Source organism: Chanos chanos, chromosome 14 (assembly GCF_902362185.1).
Source record: "Chanos chanos chromosome 14, fChaCha1.1, whole genome shotgun sequence".
Classification (NCBI taxonomy): Eukaryota; Metazoa; Chordata; class Actinopteri; order Gonorynchiformes; family Chanidae; genus Chanos; species Chanos chanos.
The window spans coordinates 4763194-4787746 of NC_044508.1; the positions used below are offsets into that span (position 1 = coordinate 4763194).

Consider the following 24553-nt stretch of genomic DNA (forward strand, 5'->3'; position numbering starts at 1 on the left):
TGACCGAGGATATATCAGCGTAAATAGATGACTGTAGCCGCTGTCGAAATTATGAAAATGCCACGTCCGTTTTCATCCTGCTCTCTCTGACTTTATGGGATCCTGCATAGCACTGTACTTAATTTGGATGCATCTTTACATATGATTGATAAAACCTGAGCGGCTTTTTGTTAATAAAAGCATACATGTGTTCAAATAAGAGGGTGCTGGAAGTAGTGGAATAATAACCGTCCAAAGTGATGAAACTGTTGTAAATCATTGAGAATGAAACAGATTGACTGGCAATCTCTGACTTGGACAAAGCGTGTTTGGCCAGCATGGGTAAAGCTGCTGACCCAGCACATACTACACTGACCCTCATTTTCCTTTACAGTTATATTTGGCAGCATCTTGAGATTGGATACGTTCAGGGAATGTGTGACCTCCTGGCCCCTCTCCTGGTTATCCTGGATGATGGTGAGTGAGTGAGTGAGCGGGTGAGTGAGTGAGTGAACAAGGGAGTCGGCAAGCGAGTGTGCATCTGTAATCATCACATTACTTTGTCTGCATGTCTAACCAATCGTCTTTTTTGTTCAAGTATAAAAAAGATTTGAGGTAAGGTGATACCTGATGCTTTTTGTACTGCTCTCTCACTTCGTCCACCTCTGAATACATTTCTGTCCCATCTGGTCACAGCATCCACGACCTCCTACATTTCTCCTTATCCCTGGCTCTTAATCATGCCTCTCTCCCTTTCCTCCTCTCTCTTACAGAGGCCATGGCGTTCAGTTGCTTCACAGAGCTCATGAAAAGGATGAATCAGAACTTCCCTCATGGTGGTGCGATGGACACTCACTTTGCCAACATGAGGTCCCTCATCCAGGTCCGTGTCCTTGCACTTCAGACAAAAAGCCCTCGACGCGTCAAAAGACGCCCTTGAGAAAAACCACCGGCGCAGAAAGCCCGTAAAATGCTATAGCCATATTTCTCCTTTCTTTAATGCAAATTTGAACAGCTGGGTTCTCGATAACAGGTGGGAAAAACGCACTGATCATTGTTTTGTTGAAGAGCTCTGGCGTTTGCCCTACTCGGGTTCACCCTTTTTAAAAAAGGAAATTCACATACAGCTTCTAAATAAACAGCAAGGACGTGTCGGTGTTAAAGGACTGTGAGCGTTTGTGTGTCTTAAAATGGTTATAAGTTAAAGGTTATGAACATGATGTTTTCTTTTTCTTTAGATCCTGGATTCTGAGCTCTTTGAGCTCATGCATCAGAACGGAGACTACACCCACTTTTACTTCTGCTACCGCTGGTTTCTCCTGGACTTCAAACGTGGTAATGACTTCCTCCAAAAGAGAGTTGTCAGAGTGTTAAAGCGGCCCATTAAAGCAACTAAAAGGGGAGATTCCATTTTTGGATGGTGTCAACACTTCTAACAGTTTCTTTTCATTACCACTCGCTAACAAGTGCCTCTGACATTTTCAAAGATATGTGAAACACGGGACTGAAGTGCCTTCTTTTTATAGTAGCCAGGCTGTGTGAGAGGTTGTTTTTGGGCTTTTCATTCACAAATGTCTTTTTTATACTTAGACTGCATACAGTGGACACCTACTGATAAAGTCCACATATGAGCAGTGCAATAGAAATACAGATCTACCAACATGTGCAGGTAGCATATGGGTATTGAGACCTGTGACTACAAATTGGCAAGCTTCATTAGCCAAAGAAGCAATTATTATCAAAATAGCAAAGACCATGGTGCAAAGCATGGGGGGGCTCTGGGAGGCCCATGTGTCAAGTAAAGGGTCTCTTTTGTGTTAGGCTAATTAAAAGTACAAGGTGGTGTGGCTTTTGTTTGCAGATATCTGTATATGATGCAATTCTGTCACTTAGGTTACGCATACCCTAATGCTCCATAGCTAATTTATTGGATTGCATAGTACCAGAGTAAGACTGAAGTGCTTGACCAATACTGGCGCACTAAGGCCCACCCCACGACCACATGGTGTTTCACACACCGGCAAAGACGATACTGTCCCCATTCAGCCATAGACCTGTTCTGATCTCAGTTCACATTCTGTGCCTTGTACAGTTAAACACCGTTGACTAAATGTCACTCCTCTCTGTTGTGAATACTCAGAGCTCGTGTACGACGATGTGTTTTCCGTGTGGGAGACCATCTGGGCAGCCAAGTACGTCTCCTCTAGCCATTTTGTCCTCTTCATCGCTCTTGCCCTGGTGGAGATCTACAGAGACATAATCCTGGAGAACAACATGGACTTCACCGACATCATCAAGTTCTTCAATGGTAAAAAAAAAAAAAAAAAAAGTCACAGAAAATAAATTGCTTTGTACCACAATGAAGGCAGATGTGTCTGCGGGAAAGAATCCGACAACACTGAGAATGTTATGCGGTTGTACAGTTAATCAGTGGTTTTGGAGAAAAGGAGTTGTTCAATATCATCAAAGGAAAAAAAAGGTAATGCAAAAATGACATTTTTGATGTTGGTTCGACGCTTCGGTTCGACACTGCACCTGCTGAGTTTTGTAAGACTCCAGAGACGCTCATACGTACTGTGCAGCTGTAACTGCCAGGGCTCGGAAGAAGGCAGTCCATCGCCATGGAGACGTCAACTGAGCTTGGCATCTGGTTGTCATAGAGACAACACACACACAAACACACACAAGCACACACACACACACATCCACCATCACCAAACCATAGACGCTTAAATGCCTCGCAAGGCACATCAGTTCTGGGGATGACACGTTTTGGCATGACAGTGTTTTCGCGAAGCATTAGATTTGCATAAATTGACTTGTTATGTAAATTGAGGGACAAGGCGTGGCGGATGGAAGGATTGTCTCGCGAGAGTGAACGTTTGACCCAAGCACGATATCCTCTCTTGTCTTTTCACAGAAATGGCTGAGCATCACAACATAAAGCAGATTCTGACACTGGCGCGTGACCTGGTGTGTAAGGTGCAGACGCTCATCGAGAACAAGTAGTAGCCCCTGTCACCGCCGCTCTGTCTCCGTCACCTCGCTGTCTTATCGTCCACAAGCTTCTTGGTGCGTCACTCTTCGCAGCTCCAGGACAGATGCAACCATGGCCTTGTACATACAAACCTCAAAAAAAAAAAAAATGGAACCACTGTTTTGGTTTTTTTTTGGGGGGGGGGGGGGGGGGGGGGTGTCTCATGCCAGCCTTCCTTCTCTACTCAATGCTAGGGGGTCTATTACATTGCTGTGTGAGTATGACACTCCAGTGCCGATCAGGTTTATCAGAATGTTAAATGCAGTACAATCCAAGCAAATCTCACCCCTTCGCTCTGTAAAAATCATGCATTTTCAATCACAGTTGTTCTTTTAAATGGCAATTGATATTGGTCAGCTTCCATCAGGCTAATATTAGTGATTAATATTAGTGTCTTCCTTGCAAGATATAGCGAGAAAATAGAGGATTTTTTGTTTAAAGTTCCGCTTGCTTGATGTTTCCCTGTTACCAAAAACACCTGGCTCTTTTATGGAGTTAAACAATTTATCGTTGCTAGGGAGAAAAAAAAAAAAAAAAGATTGAACTGACAATGATAAGTGCCTCTTGTTGATCAGTTTAGCCAAAACATGACACATTTTTGTTTCAAGAGTTCATTGTTTAAAAACAGTCTTTAATGACTGGAAATGCATTTAAACAATTTAGTCGACAGCAGGCAATTAGTCCATTAAATGCATCTCCACAGTTTCGCCCCTCCCAAGTGATTCACTGCAGCCAATCAAATCATCTAGCTCTTCTTATGACTCCCATGTCTTACCTGGTCCTCTCTCTGGACGTGTTACATGTGGGATTGTTTTGCAACGAGATGTTAAAAGTTGTTGTTAAATGCTGCTATTGTTCTTCTTCCCTCTCTCTTAGAAAGGGCAGTCTTGGTCTAGATTTTCCTCTCTTTCCTAAGTGTGCGCAGACAATGAAATCAATTCATGGTCACGTTACAGTGTTTTTTTTGTCAAAGCTGAACTCAAGACTGGCCTCAAGGTCGAGCAACGGTGGTGCATGGCTAAGTAACACTAAATAAACGTATCGTGCCAAAGCTAAACATCTCTCTCGGTCTGGGTATTAGCTCATTTTAGTTCGTCAGCGCCGCTGACAGCTTGGAGAGGAGAAAATGAAATCAGACAAAAAGAAAATGAGTCAAAACTGCTTCCGAAAAATGTTCCTCGTTTTCTTTGGGGGTGCCAGTCACGGAGGTTACGTTGGGGCGCTGAACCAACGGAATGTGGTCCGTTAATGTGGTTGAAGGTATGGTCTGATTTAGATATTTCCCCTGTAACGTGGGCTTTTTTTTTTTCTCTGTGAGCAGCTCTATGACTGACTGCCTCTGTGTGTGTGTTTGAATGTAGTGTTTTTCTACTTGCAGGTGTCTTTTTACTCCGTTACACATGCTCATTCTGTAGTTTCGTCATAGACATTTTCAGAGTTAGAAAAGCTCAGATTCAAATGACTAGGCAAGCACAGACATTTTACAAGATATAAAATCTAAATATAGTTTGTGGCTAGTCACATTATCAAACTGGCCTGTCAAGACTTCATTCAGTAATTACTCTCAAGGTGCTATGTTGCTTTTCCTGTCCATCTGAGGGTTGTCAGCAGTTCACATTTTCCGGCAAATTAGAATTTTGGAAATTAGGCCAAAATGTGCACCTAAACTAGCTCTGCATCACTGTGGCATTGCTACATAACTTACTTCATTAAAGTGAGCGCTTCTCAAAACGCTCAACAGTAGCCCGTCAAATCGGTGAACAAAAAAAACGTCGTTTGTAGAATTTATTTCTAGTTTTTGATCAGTATGTTTAAGAAAAAAATGCTTGATGCTTTCAAGTCTCCAGTCTGGTCAGTGAATTAAGTGTCTGTCCAGCGCATAACACTATTTCTTCTGAGTCAAATGTATATTTGTAATGATGATTTTTGTGTTGCGTAAATTGGTAGGGCAGGGTATATCAGAGAGTAATCCATACAGGTGAGACATGGTATTTCTGAGTTGATTATAGTAACAGCATTAGGAAAATAGCTCAATGACTTGTGTTCAGATCATACCTCTTAGCCTTTGTTTGTGTATTTTGTGAAAGGTTTCTGTATACTGCTGTGAGTGTGTGTGTGTGTGTGTGTGTGTGCGCGCGCGTGTGAATTTAACTGTATCTGAAAAAAAGAGGTTATTTAAACATAATGGAAAAATATATATTTATTATACACAGAGAGAAAGATATATTGGATACTGTGTGTTCTAGCAGTACATGTCTTTTGTTTTTTGTTTTTGTTTGTTTGTTTGTTTGTTTTTTGATGTGAAGATGGATCACAAAACAGAGGATAAAAACACTAAAACAGTGCTATTTATTTTTTCATTACTCAGTGATTTGCTGTATGCTATGTAAATTGTGTTGCTTGATTGTTGTATGGTGGCCTCTGCATTATCAGTCTTTCAATCTCCAAGAACCAAGATCTACAAAGTTTGGGGAAACTGGGGGAACTAGGCCTTATTTTATAGGGCAGACCTTACGTAACTCATCTTATTAGTATGCCCTGTGACTCAAAAGGTTTAATCTTGTGCAATTTACTGATAACAGACCTTGTGGTCATGAAGAAATCTGTATTACAGTCTACACACATGTAAAAAAGATAAACAAACAAACAAAAAGAAAAGATATGACTACAGTGAACTAAACAGGAATATTCCTCCATAGGCCCGGTATGGTAAAGTGACTTCCATAAGATATTCTTCATCACCAGTGTTGCAGTGAAGGTGCTCAGAGATGGCTTGCGTGTTCTAAAGACGTTTGCCCTTTGAGTAAAGGTGTTTGATATTCCGGGCGCCATTCAATCATTAACCGTGGAGCTGCCTAACTCAGCTTCCCGACATTATCAATTTAAGACGAGATTTCTCTGGAGAAGCATTTCTGTGTCGACAGTTTAATGTTACCGCTGATCGTTCATGTTGGCAGTGCTCTATAACTGGTTCCAGATGTCTTGCATTGAGTGTCTTTTTTTGTGCTAGAAATCCGAGGAGTCTATAATTTGGTCTATAATAAATCTGTTACCACTTATTTATTTATTTATATTTGAATGTATTTAGTTTGTCTCTGCTTTTGTATGTAAAGCCAAATATTGTGGTTGATTATAAAAAAAAATGTATTACAATTAAAAGTTAAATATGTATTAAATGGTGTGTGTTTATATAAAAAACTAATAATAAAAAATGGAATTGTTCTTATTTTTCCAACCTATATCTTCTGGATTGTTAACTGTCGTATTACAAATCAGTTCTCCCCCGCAAATTAATCGTCACTTAATTTCTCACAATATTTAGATAGGGCATCTCATTGCTTAATGAGCATTTGGTGCCATAGTGCTGGTCGTAAACAGTCTAGACGCTCTTTCCTGTGGATGACAGATACTGATTAAGCTGTATGTCCGTGAACCGTGTTCTCTCTCTCTCTCACACACACAGACACAGTCGTTCACTCAAGAATGCACACGTGTTAATTTCTTGGGAAATTACATTTTAAAATGTGGTAGAACATAACCTGTTCAGTCTTCCTAATTCTTGCCTGTAGCCTGTACTATTACGAACACAGAAGAGTCCGACTATATGCTGGAAACGTGAAGTTGTCTTCAGTGGCGGACCGTTTAAAATTTAACCCGTGATACACGAGTGCACCATTTCGGCACAACTATGCTTCTTGGATGCTAATATAATGCTCTCGCCCCAATTTGTGGCGTAGTCGCGTTTTAGGTCATAACGCAGACTGAAAAAGATCGTTGCTTTGAGTGAAAAGGAATGTTCGCCCGAACAGGGACTTGAACCCTGGACCCTCAGATTAAAAGTCTGATGCTCTACCGACTGAGCTATCCGGGCTCTAGCGTGATGGTTTAGGGGGCGCTAAATGAAATGGTCCTCTCCAACTGTACAGCGGAAACCGACAGACGAGGCTAGAACAGATGTCACGTGTACTTCCTAGGAGACCTGGCTATGAACGTTTGTCATTTGATCGTCTGTCTGTCCAGCCTCGAGAGTCACATTGAATAGTTGCATTCTGCGGCGGAATGGCGTTGTGTTGTAGGTCCACGGCACGAATTTTGCATATCGCAAGATTACGATTAGGGCCTCTACAGCATCGGCACAGAGTAGAGGCGCTTCCCTCAGTAGTCGAATCCATACTGGGTACAACTTCAACCTGGTGTCGCTGGACATCAGATCGAAATTCAAGCGATTGTAGTCTCAATCCAAAGGTAAGAGACGCTATGATATTACAACATGATGTGTGATTTTTTCGAATGTGCGCTGCACATGTGCGGTTTAAGAAATGGCGTCAGGTAAAATGAAATTTGTTCCCTAAATTTGCTTCGTTTGACTAAAACTAAAGGTACTGTTTTCAGATTCCACGGGAACCCACCTGGGAGCCAGTAGCTGAAAATGAACTTCCTCCCGTAAGTTTATTTTCCATCTCTGTATTCTTCTTTATGTAACATACTGAAATAATGAAACTGATGCGACGGTTCTGCATAACGCTATTCTATGTTCATGGCTTAACTTAGACATGTTACCTATGTATAACATGAGAGAGTGTGTCTCAAATGGCTGAAATCTTAAAAAGGTAAGTCTGAATATGTCAAATAGATATGTCTTGTTAGGGCTCAATAACCTTTCACAAACAGTGACCCAGGGACTGCTTTCTTTGCAGCCCACACATGTTCCAGCAGACCTGGTAGACAAACTGGAGAGGCTAGCCCTTGTGGACTTCAGAAATCAGGAGGGTCTGGACTGCTTGGATAAAGCCATTAGATTTGCCGATCAGCTCCATGTCGTCAATACAGAGGGCGTGGAGCCGATGGATTCTGTTTTGGAAGACAGGTGAGATGGTTAGGCTACTAGTCCTGTATGGGTGGTTCATACGAACAGGACTGAACCATTTAAAATTCTAGCTGCTTCCAGTCATGCCTGCATGCTTGTACACGTTGAATCTGTTCAGCTCAAGCAGAATAAAGAAATAATATCACAATGACAATCATAGTCTCCAATCATCTATTGGATCTATAACGAAAATCTATTCCACTCAGGAAAACAAACGAAACGAAACGACTTGAAGCGACTTCAGAGCATCGGCGCCAACTCCTTGAAGATCGATTACCAGCATTATTTCAGACCTCATTTTATTACACTATCATTTCTGTCCTCTGTAGTATCTACGTGGACTTTATAAAATGAGCACTACCAATTAATTTTATTAGTTGTTCACAGTACTTCAGACACTTTTCTTTAGCCTGCTAAGACAAAGTTAGCTGAAAATCAACGACAGTCTCGCAAAATAGAGGGCGAACGTTGCTCATCTCAACGATCAGTTCATGCGATTGAATTTAACTGTAGTCATACACGTTGTTTTAAATTAAATTAAAGGAGAACTGGATTAAATATGTCTTTTTTTTTACCTGCACCCGAATCCTACTGCCGCACTCGTACGATCTTCCTTGCACTAGGTAGAAGTCGTTTTAACACTACATTGCATGCATTCTTATAATAACTCTTCGCGTGTTTAGTTTTGTATTGAGCTTCGGTTGCTTAGAAACGTTGAAACGGCGAAATTGGCCCTGTGCGAAATGCAGTATTTTTAAAATGGTCAGCACACAGCACTGTTGTATATAGACTAATGATAAAATATTGAAAATTATTGGTTTTAAATTAGTGGTATTAAATAACCTCTGGCATCATGTTTAATTAAGCGCTTCAGTTTCCAGGAAGTAGTCTGTTGTTTTTACAATCTCAAAACTTTGATATTGACACGCAATGCCAAACAAAATTTCAACATCTGATACAAAATAGACTACGGTATATGCAAAATTAATAAATTAATTTGCACAGCAGAGGTTTGGGACACAGACATTTTGTTTTTATTTATTTATTTTTTAAGTGTTATTCTACGAGAAGCACAGTAATATTTTTCAGCTGTAAATTATTTTTCAAACAGGGCTCTCTATCTGCGCAATGATACAGTAGGAGACGGGCAGTGTACCGAGGAACTACTTCAGCTCGCCAAGAGCACAGTGGAGGAATACTTTGTCGCTCCGCCAGGTGAGTGATACGTTACTGTACCTGTGCCCTCGTTGGGTTTCAGCTGTTTCATCGGAGAGAAAGCACATGCACATGAGCATGCACGTGTGAACACACTCTCACACTCATTAGCGTGCAAACACACACACACACACACACACATACATACATACACTCTCACTCATGCGCACACACACACACACACACACACATACATACACACTCTCACTCATGCCCGCACACACACACACACACACACACACACACAAAACAGGGAATGAAACATTAGAGGAATTACATATAGTAATGGATACACTTTTTTTTTTTTTTACATATTCTGCTGAATGTACAGGGCGTCATGATTACGATTACCGTATGTTTTATTACATTACCCACAGTTTATCATACAATTTGCTGGTTAGTCTCTGATTTTATTGGTTTTGACAGGAGTAAGTGAACGCTGTCAAAATCGTTATGGTTCGTAAGCAGAGTCTTTCACGCTCATTAAAGATGCATAGAGAGCTGATTATGCAGCTGAACATATTTTAATAGCTTGATGAACGGGATACATTCTAACAGAATGAGATTTTATGGCGGGAATTTAAGAGTACCTTCCTTACGTAAGAAATTCACCGCTCTGTTCTGTGATAATGATTAAAAATCGGCACAGTCTTACATGAAATGACTCTAAAATCTCTCTAAGATAAATGACATATTCCTCTCCTCAAATTTTAACGACCTAAAACAGATACGCGCTTGTCCTCTGATTACATTTAACACGACGTCCGAACGGATGAGATGAGTCAGCGTCAGAACTCATGATGAAGTGAGAGGGGGGTGGGAGCGGTCTTTCACTCTCACTGCCGACATTATTATGCCAAAGTTATTCTGCCTGTATATTTTCAGTGGCTTTGCAAGACATGTGAGACATTTGTGGGGCGTGAAGTGTGTTTCTCAAAAGTACTTTGTGCGTCGGGAACGCACATACAGTGCATTTTTTGTTTTCGCTTGGTCTCTAAAAATAGCATTTGACAGGGTTTACAAGGAAATGCTGAATTCATTTGTTTGTCAAGTGACTCTGTTTCTTTTTTTCACGCAGGCAACATCCCACTGCCAAAGAGAGAGGAGAGAACAGCCATGCTGAAAAACTCTGAGTTCTGATCATGGACATTTTTTTACAATAATAATAATAATAATAATAATAATAATAATAAATGTTTATTTAAATATGAATCTTTGTAGGCCTGCTTCTGAAAGTCATCCCTCTACCACTGAATTAAAGTTTATGCAATTTATTTAAAATTTTGAAATTTCACATCAGAAAATCTCAAGTCAGTAAAATATTTAGTCGGGGAAATTTTAACTATTCAAGATAGTTTTAGTCCAGCACAGCTCTGAGCTAATGTCCGGGAGATTCAGCCTAATAGATCTGTGACTGTTTTAGTAGGGTAACTTTCAGAAAACAAATAATATCACGAATCAGAGAGCATGAAATCTGGTTGTTTACATGCAAACTTTAGATACAAATTTGGGATATCATCTTATTTGGTTGCTTGGTGACGCTGTTCCTGCAGTTAACAGTAGTACCATCAGGTGGCGACACATGACCAAACACTGCTGAAACACTGGTACACGTTCACATGATTTACGTTGAAATGACTTTAAAATGCAAATCGATCAACAGCTGACAGTTACACAAGTTGAACTCACAACATTTGCAGAAATATCAACGGAAGATGTATCAGGACTGTTCCCATGTAGAAGGGTGTTGTGTATTTAGCAATGAAGCAAACAGCAGGCAGAAGTAAGTTGTAGGTCTCTGCTTGTAACGTGAATGAACGTCGCTCTCTCCTCCAAGTCTTACTTCACTCGCAGGTCCGCACTGGAATAGAATGTATTTCAATGTACCACAAAGGGGTGAGCAATTAAGCAAATATTCAACGATTTAAGTTGAAGAAGCTCTCAGAACAAATGGGACATGACAACTGGAATTCAGATACTAGTTTTATGCCTTTCTGACAGTCACTACCACATGTGCAATGTCAACACGACAATACCCATCCACCAAATGACTCATGCTGATGAAAAGCAAGCAGCACAGTCCCGTTAACAATCGACAGCGCAGCACTTCCTCTCTCAGACTTTGTTATCTGACTTGCCCCATTCTTAACCATGTTGCGTCATGTTTGTCATTCAAAGGATTATTTCTGTATGAAAGGGCAGAATGTCATGCTCTGCATCAACATAAAGTGGTTTTCACCTTAAATGACCTCTAGGTTTACTTGAGGACTTTAAATTCCGTCACTGCGCCAACGATTTGCGCCAACCAGAGGAGTGAAACATCTACCACCAAATTCTAAACCATCAGTAATATTTACGGTAAACGAACGCCATTTATCAGGAGGCAGCCCGCACGTTCAGTTTCTTTAAAAAAAAACCCACAAGCGATTATTACAGGGTGGTATTCGGGACTGCATAGTCTTGGTGTGGTCACTTGTAATCAGCTGTAATCGTGTAGTGCAGTGTCATAGAATGGAAATCGAAAGTGTTTAAGAATGAGAGAGGAAAACGAAACTTTAGTAAGGGGGCGGAGGCTGGTCTAATTTTTATTCCAGGCTATATAAACATGCTCCAGTGTGATGCTCAAGGTTCAGTACTATTTGAACGCTCAACTACCTTACAACTTCGTAACTTCGGCAAAAGGCCACGCTTGATAAATTGTTATTTCATCGCATAGGTAAGCTCCTCTACGTCTTCTTTCAAGTCCTTTTTTGAGCAAGAACCCATTTTTGAGTATATTATGTGCTTTAGCCTTCTAATTTAGTCCAACAATTTAACGGCACGTTTTTTAAAAAAAGACATTACTCTATGCTTTTCTGTGTGACTTTCGTCATTATTTAAATGTCTGCATTTCTGACCAGGTCTTTAACCGGCTACTGAGATGGAACTCGTAGTTAAACTTCTGACCGGGGAGTCAAAGCCGTTGTCTGTTCTCCCAAACACTTCGGTCGGTCAGCTGAAGAGCCTCATCCAACAACACGTTATTAACGAGCCGCCATCGAGACAAAAACTTTCGATCAAAAACGGGCACGTCATCAATCTCGACAACGACTGTAAATCTGTCAGTGAGTACGGTCTGACGTCTGGAAGTGTTGTGATGCTCTTGATCTTGACCAATCCTGCGCCCGTTCAGGTGTTCCTCAGGAACGAGAAGGGGCAAACACACACGTACGACATCTCTCCTGGTGAGACGGTATCTCGGTTTAAACAGAAGGTCTACAACAAAGAGAGAGTTCCAGTGGACCAGCAGAGGCTGGTTTATGGTGGCAGGCAGCTTGAGGATGAAAGAAAACTGGAAGACTATCACATCGGAGCCGGATGTACCATCGACATGACGCTGCGACTCAGAGGTGGACGTTGAAGCAGCTATTCATTTGACAACAACAAAAAACTGTTCTCAGAAACTGTTCGTCAAATGTTCTATTACGTGTATATAATTTCTCTATTTGTCAGTTTGTCAATAACCTTTGCGTTAATACCTAGAGGTGTCTGTCAGTGTACGTAACATAAATTAACATATAAATGCCGTTGCAAGTTGTACAATGGCTGTTATACTTCATTCTTTACAAGACCTTGTTTGCATAACGCTGTTATGACAATGTTGTTCAAGAAACTCAAATGTGATTATTTTGAATTATTGCAAGTAATTATGTGTATACTATTTTCCAAATCATTCTTTATACCTGTAATTGTCACAAAATGTACTGCAATGTATGTTAACGGTAATTAAATTCTATGTCACACCTACTGAACTCATGCACTCCTGTGATCACTTATCTGTGGTCTGTTTTTCTTCTTTTTTTTAAATACGAGCGAGGGTATTTTCAGTTTTGCTGAAAAACATGATAACCTTGGTAAAGTCAAATGTATCTTTGACGCGTCTCGTACCATGTCAAGTCAAACGTATCTTTCTGCTGAAAGGACGTGTTAATAAAACAGTTACACGCGGTTTGTATATTACGGGGGTGTTTCGTTTTGTTTCTGTGAGAAGGAAGTGATGCACTGAGGAACAAATTTGGCGCGGAGATTTGTCTTCCTTGTCTAATATTTCTCGTGGAGAATGTTCTTATTGCCAATAGAGAAAAGTTGTGGCCACACAGAAGTTAAGAGCTCACAAGGGTCAAAATCCATTAACAGTTACAATCTAAAATAGAGGCGTGTTGTAAACATAAGCATACCAGTTACATTGATGATTAAGCCAATAACAATACTTATCATGTAATGACATATGAGGTATCTAGGCAGACAAAAGTCATACAACCAGTCAGGATGTTTCTAAGTTTATCAGTTCCTTAAGTGGCTGTGTTCTGCCCAGTAACAATTAGTTGTATAGGGAAAAACGTGATTAACTTTTCTCACTCTTAACCAGACTCTGTCCTCAGATGCACTCTACACAAGGGGCTTTTCATACCAGTTTGAACCAGTTGTAACAATTACAGACTCATCCACAGCAGAGCAAGTGTCTGATTACCCTGGCCTTGGACACTAAGAAAAAAAGTTTACAAACTAAGATGTCTGAATAGATAGGAGAGAATGAGAGAGAGAGAGAGAGAGAGAGAGGGAGAGAAATTTTCAGTTGAAGATGAGACATCTTATAATCCATATCAAACTCTGTCAAATGACATGTTCTGTTCAGTCCCTGCTCTGACAATTAACTCATTCAATTCATTCCAAGAGCTCTCAAATACACAATGCACAACAAAACACATGACACGTTTCATTATAAGGACCCATGCTGCTACCCTATCTACAAGAGACAGGTATTTTATTGCATAGATATCATATTCTTGTGAGGTGACAACACTAATCCACTCTTTGATTTGTTCCACATTTGATAACTAAGCTTGTTGGATGACACAGCCATAGAGAGGGGAATGTGTGGAGGAACTACGTCAGCGTGCCAAGATCACAGTGGAAGAATTTACTCCTACTCCATCACCTTGTATGTATCTCCACTATCTGAAGGTGACAGCCATAACCTTACCTGATAAGCAATCGCACGACAAAGGGATTTCACCCTGGAATCAATAAAGAATATGTATTTCAGCACATGCTCTGACAACACTCACATGTTTATGACTGTTAAACAGAGAGAGAGCAGAAAATCAAATGTGAGCTCACAGGGGTGTTTAATCACAGTGAACCAGGATCAGCTGGTTTTGGGCTCTTTTATAAGAAATATACCAGGTTAACAGAATAATATTGGGGAGTGGAGGCGGGGGGGGGGGGTGTCTTTTGAAGAATTCCTTTATCTATATTGTGTTTTCTTGGGTTTGGGCATTTTAGTGCTGTAAATTTCCTCATAATCCCAGGGGTCATTGCTCTACAAGTGTTTGTACATCCCACTTCACTCTGTCTAAATCTAAGGCCAGCATACATACAGTATTTAATATATTTAAGAATCATTGATGAAAGTGAACTGCTTTGTGAAACGCTTACTGTCTGTAGTCTACAAAGGGCCAGTGGTGCAGTGGGCTAAAGTCTGCCTACTTCTGTCAGCTCCTAACTGAAAACACACACACACACACACACACACGCACACACACACACACACACAAAGGCTCTCAGTCAAATGGGATATTTTGCCACTACCCGCTCGTTTTTAAAAAAAATTATAATAATAAATTCCTATTCTTAGTTTTCACTGAGGGTGAAGAAGAAGCTCTCATGACAAATAGGAGATGAGAATTGGAATTCACCCTTTAGAGTTTAGCTGTGCAAGTGAAAAGTGAAGAGAAAAATCTATCACCATTCTAGACCATTAATGATATCGAACTAACGGCATCAGATCTGATCAGAAACCAGTCTGCACGTTCAATTTCTTTTAAGAAAAATTTAAGTTGTGATTAATACAGGGTGGTATTCGGGACTGGATAGACTGGTGTTGTCACTTGTGATCAGCTGTACTCCTGCAGTGCATTGTCACATCTAGAATGAAAATTGAAAGTGTTTAGAATGAGAATGGAAAACGAAATGTAATGTATAGGCGGGGCCTAGTCTGACGTTGTATATAAACATCTAAGTGTGTGCCTCAGTGTTTCTTGAATGTTCAAAAGTCTGTAACTACATTACAGCTTCGTAACTCTAGGTAAAAGGCAACGCTTGAAAATTGCTCTTTCTTCGCAGAGGTAAGATCATATCCTTCTTCTTTTAAATCCCTTTTTTGAGTAAGCTCCAATTTTGAGTACATTAACTGCCACAACCTACTAGTAAAATAATTTAATGGCACGTTTTAAAAAAGACATCACTCTATGTTCTTCTGTGTGACTTTCGTCATTATTTAAATGTCTGCATTTCTGACCAGGTCCTTAAACAGCCGCTGTGATGGAACTTGTCATAAAACTTATGACTGGAGAGTCAAAGCCGTTGTCTGTTCTCCCAAACACTTCGGTCGGTCAGCTAAAGAGCCTCATCCAGCAACACGTTATTAACGAGCCGCCATCGAGACAAAAGCTTTCTATCAAAAACGGACAAACCATAATTCTCGACAACGACTGTAAATCTGTGAGTGAGTACGGTCTGACGTCTGGAAGTGTTGTGATTCTCTTGATTTTGAGCAATCCTGCGCCCGTTCAGGTGTTCCTCAAGAACTTGACTGGAAAACAACAGACGTATGACATCTCTCCTGGTGAGACGGTATCTCAGTTTAAACAGAAGGTCTACAACAAAGAGAGAGTTCCAGTGGACCAGCAGAGGCTGGTTTATGGTGGCAAGCAGCTTGAGGATGGTGGGAAACTGGAAGACTACAACATCGGAGCTGGATGTACCATCCACATGACGCTGCGACTCAGAGGTGGATGTTGCGTGAAGCAGCTATTCGTTTAACAACAACAACAACAACAACAAAAAATCTGTTCTCAAACTTTTCGTATCTGTGGTCTGTTTTTCTTCTTTTTTTTAATACGAGGGAAGGTATTTTCAGTTTTGTTGAAACACATGATAACCTTGGTAAAGTCAGATGTATCTTTAATTTAAAAGAAATATACCAGGTTAACAGAATAATATTGGGGGGGTGTCTTTTGAATGAATTCTTGTGTTTTCTTGGGTTTGGGCATTTTAGTGCTGTAAATTTCCTCATAATCCCAGGGGTCATTGTTTTACAAGTGTTTGTACATCCCACTTCACTCTGCCTAAATCTAAGTATTAAATATATTTAAGAATCATTGATGAAAGTGAACTGCTTTGTGAAACGCTTACTGTCTGTAATCTACAAAGGGCCAGTGGTGCAGTGGGCTAAAGTCTGCCTCCTACTGTCAGCTCCTAACTGAGAACACACACACTCACACACAAAGGTTCACAGTCAAATGGGATACTTTTGCCAGCACCTACAGAGTTTCAGTGTCATTATAATTTTGTGAAAAAAGAAAAAGAAAGAAAGAAGGAAAGAAAGAAAGAAAGAAAGAAAGAAAGAGTAAAAGAAAGACTTCTTTCATTATAAATTCCCAGACTCCACTGAGGGTGAAGAGGAAGCTCTCATGACAAATGGGAGATGAGGATTGGAATTCACCCTTTAGAGTTTAGCTTCCTAAATGGAATTTCCCTTCATTTTTGCGAAGATGCAAAAAGGTACCTATCGTCTAAAACGCCTCATCTCATATTGATGAGGGAGAAATAGGAGAGCACTCTTAAGAGTCATGCTAAACCACAAGTCCTGCCAAAGCACTTCCTCTCCCCAAACCCTGCACCTCATCTCTGCAGCAGTTTTCACCTTGTTGCATCATTCTTCTCATGTAAACAGATAATTCGTTACAATAACAGAGATATGAAACTTCTGTGCTAACATACATATGTTGGATGATAGACACACCCTTCTCATCAATTTTTCATAAGCAAAGTTGGGCACTGTCCCTGGAATTCCCCGCCATAATATCAACAGGATTTTGTCAATAGCCTGCAGCTGATCTTAATTCTAATTTGTTGTTCACTTTCTATCGACAAAAAAAAAATGTTTGTGTGTCCACACTAAGAATTCACGATCTGAATGTACGTCTGGGTTGACTTAAGGACTTCAGAATGAACTGCGTTAAGTGACACTACTGTGGCCACAGGTTTTGACCTCAAACAGATGAACGACGAAACCACTTCCCCTTAGACTGAAACGGATGACGCAATACTTCAGAGCTCTAACTCCATTCAGAAACTAACTGTAAGAATTTAACTCCATGTTCAGGCTTATTACATATAAACATCCCCATGACCGCATAGTTAAGAACCGACACACCGTATTAGCACAAGAATGAACATCCATATTATAGCCCAGATTTGAATAAACAGTTTTCATTTGTTTGTTATTCTCACGTGAGACATTGCCTTTTCATGCTACTGTAGCGGAAAGCTTTGAGAACGAAAGTGGAAATCTAATCTTGATTGTGGAAGGTGTCGCCTATGAAACAAAGCTCGAGCGAAAGGTGCGTGTATCTGAAGCAATAACCAACTGATGTTCGTTTTTTCGCGGGCACATAACTGGCCGCCTTCTTTCTAAACTGGTAAATATGATGGGGGGGGGGGGGGGTGGTATAGTGCATACTGGACCGTGTTTAGTGTATAACATGAATTGTGTGGTGTATATTGTACTGTTTGTTGTGTATTACTCTTCCGTCTTTCTGTCCCTGTACACATTTTCATGCTGTAGCATGGAAAGAATAAATAGGGATGATGAACCTTTGTCTTGTCTTATCTTTCCTTATCTTATCTCAGAGTGTTGTCAAGTTTGTTAGTATACCTGATACACTTGATCATTGCCAGATGTGAGCTACCTGTCATGGCTAATTTGTCATAATTCTAGCATGTTCGAAGGAGTATACCAATGATTGTTTTTGGGAAAGCATTCTAAATTTCAGATGAGATGTGACTATTAACATATAGATTATGGACTTCTATATGGGCACCAGCCAGCTCTTTAACGTCACCTACCAGATAGAGCATGTGTTTAACTGATCAAACCAATTGATAAACTGATAATGAGTCAGTCAGTCAAATAGAGTCAGGGCTCCGGTGATTGGAGAATTTGGTGTTGGTTTAGTTCTCGTTTGGGGGACAGAATTAGAGCATAAGCTCTAAGGACGTGAAGAGACTCACAGGTTCTCATACATTGGCATTTCCCTCTGATTGGTGGGTCTTGTTGGTATGCAATACAGAAGTTATGAAAGATTAAACAGGATGTATGAAAGGGGCGATAAATGTCATTCTACAGGAAATACTCTTTGCTTGTGAGGAAATATGTTTCAGTGTCATTGTTTACCAATCTAATTCCCAGCCTGGCATCTAGTTTTAAAGCCATCGGGCACCGCAGTCGTGATGAGGCGGCTGAGAACTGCAGATGTTTACACCATACTGAAACCACAGACTTCATGTGCATGCCTAGAGTTTATCTTCCCTATCATTTCACAGAAAACAAAACAAAGTTCTGAAGTGTTACATAGTGTCACAGAAGCTCTCAAGATACACAGTGGATTAATAAAATAAATGAATATATGTATAGGATAACTGGTCAAAGCTTAGGATTTGACCCCTACACGATCCATGTTCTGGTTTATCTGTGGTTGTGCTGTCACACAACAAAATAAAAACGAATAAACAAACAAAATACAACTGATAAAATCATGTGATAGGAGGCTGCCACACCGTGCAATAATGAATCACAAGTTGTTGAAGCAGTGAAGTGTAAAAAGCGAGGGCCTGAAGAGTTTGGAACCATAACCTTGTGAGAACTTTTGTATATTGTATAAAATCAATAGAGTAAAGATACTTATTTAAAACAAAGCAAAAAAAAAACAAAACAATTGGCAAGCAAAACAAAACAAACAAACAAAAAAAAACACCACCCTCAGAGCTGAGATTCACCGACATTAGACATAAGGGCTGACGTTGTTTTTTGGGGTTTTTTTGATCAGCCATCTTGCATCTCCTGGGAGACGTTATGAGAACCGGCATTCCCCTTTTTAGCAGAATGAGTCACGTCCTGTCATTTCTGCAGCTTGAGGGTGAAAGGCACAAACCTTCCAAAACAGAAGCAATCTCAGAGGCAAACAGGGACCCGTGCCACTCTGTGCAGTGTTGCTAAATACTACCCCTGTCATAACATGTCCTTTCTTAGTATTTTACTGTCCGGTTTGTGTCATCTTTTTTGCATCATTTATGACATTTAAAAGCTTATTAATGTAGGGGAAATCAGATCTGCAAGCTTAGCATTAACATGCAGTTATGTTCACTTTATCTTGACCTTTGAATTGTTTTGCTCTTTTGATGAAAAGCAGGAACAGTTGGCATACCAATGAAATGGTGTAATCATACAATGCACTTATGCGCACAGGTATGTCTGACGTAGGCTACTTTACCAGGAATTCCCCCGTCGTAAAATCAGATAGAGTTTCATTATCCTGCAATTGCTCTTGTCTCTTGTTTGCTTTTCCATATTTCTTAAATAAACAAACAGAAAGTTTACGACTATACACAAAAGGGTGATCAAGAAGTAAAGTAAAGGACTTCAGTGTTCAGTTTAAGGCTTGATCTCAAAGCCTACACGTTCCACAACAAAACCATCCCACAATGCAAAACCAATGCAAAAAAAACAAAAAACAACAACAAAGAAAACAAATTAAAAAAAAAAATCATGTATTTCTACAGTCAGTTTGCAAGCACAATACAAATAAACACTGTGTATTCATGACTCTGTTTCCTAACAACTGACAGGGTTACTTTACAGATAAACAAGCAGACACACTTGTGGTGGCCAGGCACGCGGAGCGTTTGTAACTGTAGTGTGTTGACATGTGTGATCAGCTTATCTTTTGACTGAGGCAGTGCTGTCCAGTTATCTCTGAAATGGAGAGAGAAAGCGTTCAGTAAAGAGAATCGAAAATAAACCCTGATTGTAGTGGAGGGATGCAGATCGATAATGTAGTATAACACCAGCTTCGGTCTGACTTATAAAATTAGTACATTACTTAGCAATTTTGACAGCTTGTATAGTACCACAAACGTCCAAACTGACTGTTCTCTCTTACTTACTCTCTGACTTACAGGTGGTTGAAGCTCAAGACAGACACCTTTCAGACACCTTTAATTTATCTACAATTAAACAAAAATATGTGTGTATGTATCTGTTGACCAAATTTGCTAAAGATATATTGTTATATCACCGTAACAGAATGGGGTTTGCACGGGCAATCCAACTTACTCCTTTTGGATTGTTTTAAACCTCTGACGCCTGAAATAGCAATATTTCCTGTGATTGTTTTTAAAAACTATCGCCCGCCCCTTTGTGAATCACATGCATGTGCAGTGTCAAGGCCTCTGCTGATTTACCCTTAGTCTGTGTTAAAATGTGTGCGTTTGAGTTCTGCTGTTTTTCGTCGCTGCCCACTCAGGCTCAGAGGTTTTTGTACTGTGGCGGTTTGTATTGCGGTTTCATGAAAGGAAACAAACTGGAACTGCTGTGAGACAACTGCCTCTGGCCCAGTGTTGACACTAACATCAAATAATGTGCATGTTTAGTCTCAGCAGTAGTTCAGCTTCACGTGACCGTTGTCGTCTGGAGAGATGCCTTTGAACATGACATACATCTAGGGCTGACGTTAGTGTATTATATCACTGAAGATAATTAAATAAAATGTATTTTTAACTCCACTTTTTGTCTGGTGTTTGATCTCTGCATGCGATGTTTAAAGTTTCTTTACATCATGTCCTAAGAATTCAGAACTGAAAGGGGTGTGGTTATCAACCAATAAACCTGAAACTGGTTATAATAGTGCCCTATTTTGAGAAACTGAAAGCAATAAGTACGTCATTAATTCTGTTAACAGCTTTCTGTTGACGGCTTTCTTGCAATTATAGTTAGTTATGAAAGTCTACATGTGTTTGTGCAATGTGGATAATGGTAAAACAAAAGAAAACGAAACAAAACAAAACAACAACAACAACATCAACATCAACAACAAAAACATATCACTATCTCCAAAACCGAAATGATCCATTATTTTGGTAATACATAAACAATACATTTTCAATTCTGTTGTTACACCCTATCGCCTTTCACATCTATTTAATATCATGGCCACCACAAATCAAACCATCTCCCACGAACAGTGAAGAATAGTTATAGTAACAGTAGCGTGTCATCTCTGGAGATGTTCAAAGTTCCCCTTGAGGGCGGGACCTTTTCCGGGCCGGAGAGTGGGACAAGCAGAGACCTCTCTGACAGCCCTTCACTGGTACATCCTTTACACACCGAAAACAAGGTTCTTCCACAGGTTTGAGGAGTTACCATGGTGATGAGCAGCAGAATGCTAGACACTGGGGCAACATGATTAGATTGTGGCATCGTGGTCGAGTGCACCTGCTCACCTGACCCAGCACGTCTCAGTACAGTGCCCGTGTATCTCCGAGTGCTCGTTAAAAATAATAAACATTAACTACATACACGCAACCGTGATCACTTAAGAGACACACAGTGTCACAGTTCAAAGGCGAACTCCTCGCTATCTAACGCTATACTGAGCAGTCAGCACAGACCTGAAGCAGACTGTAGTATCAGATCAGATTTCATATCCCTCATAGGGATGAATTTTAGACTCATCCTCAAGCTGTTCAAAACAGAGAGTGATATGGTTCGTACCATATCAGGCCACGAAACTGACGCCTTTGACATGACCGTGCTGAGAAATGGGCCACTTTTAAAACCTTCCTCAGAAAACCACACAGGTTTATTTGGTCAGACTGGAGAATGCGATGTGATGTGAAAAAAGGTTCAGTAGATTTGTCCAAACAGTATTCAGGCATAGCTCTCACAGATCATTATGTAACAGGGCTGTGACGTCAAATCTTGCTGTGTAATGAAAGCAGTGCCGTTCCCCGCATTTCACAGAAACGCCATCTAGTGGTGGCACTATGCCACAATCACTTGAAACTTTGTGTTACCCTAGTTTCCGTCAAAGGATTTAAATTATTTTCATTTGTGAGTAAGAATTAATAACCGAGAGTTATACTATAAACACCAGTATAACAATTATTTCCTGTGTAGAGTGGTTCATTATTAAGCAAATATTTTGCCGTTTACGATGGTGAAGCTGTCTGAATGAATGTGAGATGTGGACTGGAACTCCTCTTTTAGTGTTTGCTTCTCTGTGGAGCATGACTTGTCATGTTTGCACTGTCGGCGTTAATGTGAATTGTCTTTAAAAACGGTTCATTATTGATCTGTCAGAACACAAACAGAAGTAAATATTAAGCACTCCTAACTTTGACACTGCACTTCTTTTCTCAAAGCTTTGCGGTTTATCTCACCTTGTGTTTCACTGTCTTGCATCAGTCATAGCACTTAAAGGAACGTTTCTGTGTATGAAGAGTTCAAAAACTCTTTAATCGCTTACAAGTGTCTTCATTTTAAAAATGAAAAGTCGACACACCCCACATCTATGAAATGCTTATATGGATGACGAATCAAAACAACCTGAGCAAAGGTGTGTTTGACGTCGACTACCACAGACTACGTGGGATTCCCCCATCCTGAAATCGGCGGGTTTCAGTATCCAGGAATAACTCTTAGCTCTTTTGTTTTTCCCTTTGTAACAGAAGCAAACTGTTGGAAGCACTTGCTTGTTCTGGGAATTAGCCTAGAGGTCAACTTCAGAATTTAGGGCTGAGTCCTAGCTTCACCACTGTGACTACCTGTTTCAACCACATAACTGACCGACCAGTTCTCGCTAGACTGACAGCGTATTACAAAGCACTGGTTTCCACTTAAAAACGAGTTAAGACTTAAACTTTCAACGCTCAGTTCTCTTTCTAGTACATACAAACATAATCAGCATGTATCAGTTAAAAACTGTTTGTTTGTTTGTTTGTTTTTAAAAACCAACTGTACAGCTGAAGTTATACATCTTTTCGGTCAGTCTGTATTTGGCTGATGTTTTCATACGGGGCAGTGCCTGCTCGTGTCAGGAATGGAAACCGAAAGCGCTTGAGAAGGAAAGAGGAAAGCGAATCTTAATTGTGGGGCGGGGAATGGCTTAATGCTCCATATAAACAATGCTCAAACCACAGGCTGCAGCAGTTTGTGAGATTCAAGAGTCTGCAAGCTACACTACGACCCGAGCCCGAGACAATAACCTGAATATATTCATTTCCAGCAAAAGGTAAACGACACTTCCAACCGTTTTCATCCGAAAACGTTCTCTAGTTTGTGCAAGGTGAAATAACACTTAATCGTGCAGAGCACATAGTCTACATTTTAATCCTAGAAGTGTTAACAGTTGAACAGTGATCAGTTTTAGCATACTCTGGTGTTAGATTAGTCTATTTTAAGTCCGCACTTTCTGCTTCATTCTCTGCTTTATAACAGTCTAACAGTTACTTTACATCGAATTTACAGCGTCACACAGCTACTGAGATGGAACTTGTAATTAAACTTCTGACCGGCGAGACAAAGACGGTGCCTGTGAGCCCATACACCACGATCGGTGAGCTGAAGCGAATCATCCACCAGCACTTCAACGTGCCGCCACCGAAACAGAAGCTTTCTGTCCGCAACGGGCATGTCATCACTCTCGACGACGATTTTAAAACCGTCAGCCAGTACGGTCTGACGTCTGGAAGTGTTGTGATGCTCTTGATTCTGAGCAATCCAGTGCCTATCCAGGTGTTCCTAAGGAACGAGAAGGGACAGACAAAAACCTACGAGATCGTCGCTGGAGAGACCGTAAATGAATTCAAAGCTAAGGTCGCCAAAAGGGAGGGAGTGAGCGTGGACCAGCAGAGGCTGATTTACGAGGGCAAACAACTAGAGGATGGCAGAAAACTGGAAGACTACAACATCCAAGCCGGAAGCACCATCTACCTGACTCTGCGGCTCAGAGGAGGTTGATTCAAGCGAGAGACGCCTGTCACGCTGTCTTCGTTTAATATTTAATATATACATATATTTTTTTACTAATTTAATGAAATATGCTACATTTAAATTATAATGTTATATAGCTATAATAGCTGTTATCAATGTTCACCCTTGCAGCAGGGCAGGAGGCATACTGAATTTAGCTCACAGAATGAAAACAGCTGTATATCTGTAACCATTGTGACCAGATGTGAGAGGCTGTAATCCCTGTGTGGTGTGAATGAACAATAATAATAATAATAAGCATATTACACTGTGTCAACACAACTGGTATTGATCCATTCCTTTTAACTTAGTACTTTTGGAATATAGATACCAGCACCCAACTAGGGGTAAGCAAAGATAACACAGAGGGACAGTGAGCCACCATCCGGCTGTTTATTATGTATGTTGTGAGTTGGGTATGTTTTTGTATGTGAAAAAACCCTTGCAAAAACAAGGTACAATAAATCACTTTAAAAGTGTTACACTGTGACACCGTTTTCATTTCAGTATTGTTTTGCAGCACATTAAAATTCAAGGCAGC

General features: G+C 40.3%; 4 protein-coding genes and 1 non-coding gene across 6 annotated transcripts in view; 4 read left to right on the forward strand and 1 right to left on the reverse strand.

The window, feature by feature from the left end:
- Window positions 1–2988, forward strand: part of sgsm1a (small G protein signaling modulator 1a) — a 36093-nt gene extending 33105 nt beyond the window's left edge. Inside the window, exons 21-25 of the mRNA XM_030791749.1 lie at window positions 374–456; window positions 753–862; window positions 1218–1314; window positions 2120–2287; window positions 2900–2988. Coding sequence (XP_030647609.1) covers window positions 374–456; window positions 753–862; window positions 1218–1314; window positions 2120–2287; window positions 2900–2988 — 547 coding nt within the window. The remainder of the gene's footprint in view (window positions 1–373; window positions 457–752; window positions 863–1217; window positions 1315–2119; window positions 2288–2899) is intronic.
- A 3826-nt stretch (window positions 2989–6814) lies between these two features.
- trnak-uuu (transfer RNA lysine (anticodon UUU)) lies at window positions 6815–6887 on the reverse strand. The gene has a single exon. It is a non-coding gene; the product is annotated as a tRNA-Lys (tRNA).
- A 97-nt stretch (window positions 6888–6984) lies between these two features.
- Window positions 6985–10238, forward strand: gatc (glutamyl-tRNA amidotransferase subunit C). The gene is made up of 5 exons (XM_030791036.1): window positions 6985–7261; window positions 7409–7459; window positions 7714–7883; window positions 8995–9098; window positions 10177–10238. Exons 1-5 carry the CDS (start codon window positions 7076–7078, stop codon window positions 10236–10238), a joined length of 573 nt encoding a protein of 190 aa, XP_030646896.1. The 5' UTR covers window positions 6985–7075.
- A 1508-nt stretch (window positions 10239–11746) lies between these two features.
- LOC115827229 (polyubiquitin-like) lies at window positions 11747–12799 on the forward strand. The gene is made up of 2 exons (XM_030791038.1): window positions 11747–11814; window positions 11999–12799. Exon 2 carries the CDS (start codon window positions 12019–12021, stop codon window positions 12496–12498), a length of 480 nt encoding a protein of 159 aa, XP_030646898.1. The 5' UTR covers window positions 11747–11814; window positions 11999–12018; the 3' UTR covers window positions 12499–12799.
- A 2662-nt stretch (window positions 12800–15461) lies between these two features.
- Window positions 15462–24491, forward strand: LOC115827223 (polyubiquitin-like). Of its 2 annotated transcripts, none has more exons than XM_030791032.1 (2): window positions 15462–15941; window positions 23776–24491. In XM_030791032.1, the coding sequence occupies exons 1-2, from the start codon at window positions 15462–15464 to the stop codon at window positions 23998–24000; spliced, it is 705 nt and encodes a 234-aa protein (XP_030646892.1). In that variant the 3' UTR covers window positions 24001–24491. The 2 variants fall into 2 exon arrangements, with proteins under 2 accessions (XP_030646892.1, XP_030646893.1); XM_030791033.1 differs by lacking the exon at window positions 15462–15941 and adding an exon at window positions 23202–23272 and having other exon boundaries at window positions 23509–24491.
- Window positions 24492–24553: the final 62 nt, after the last annotated feature.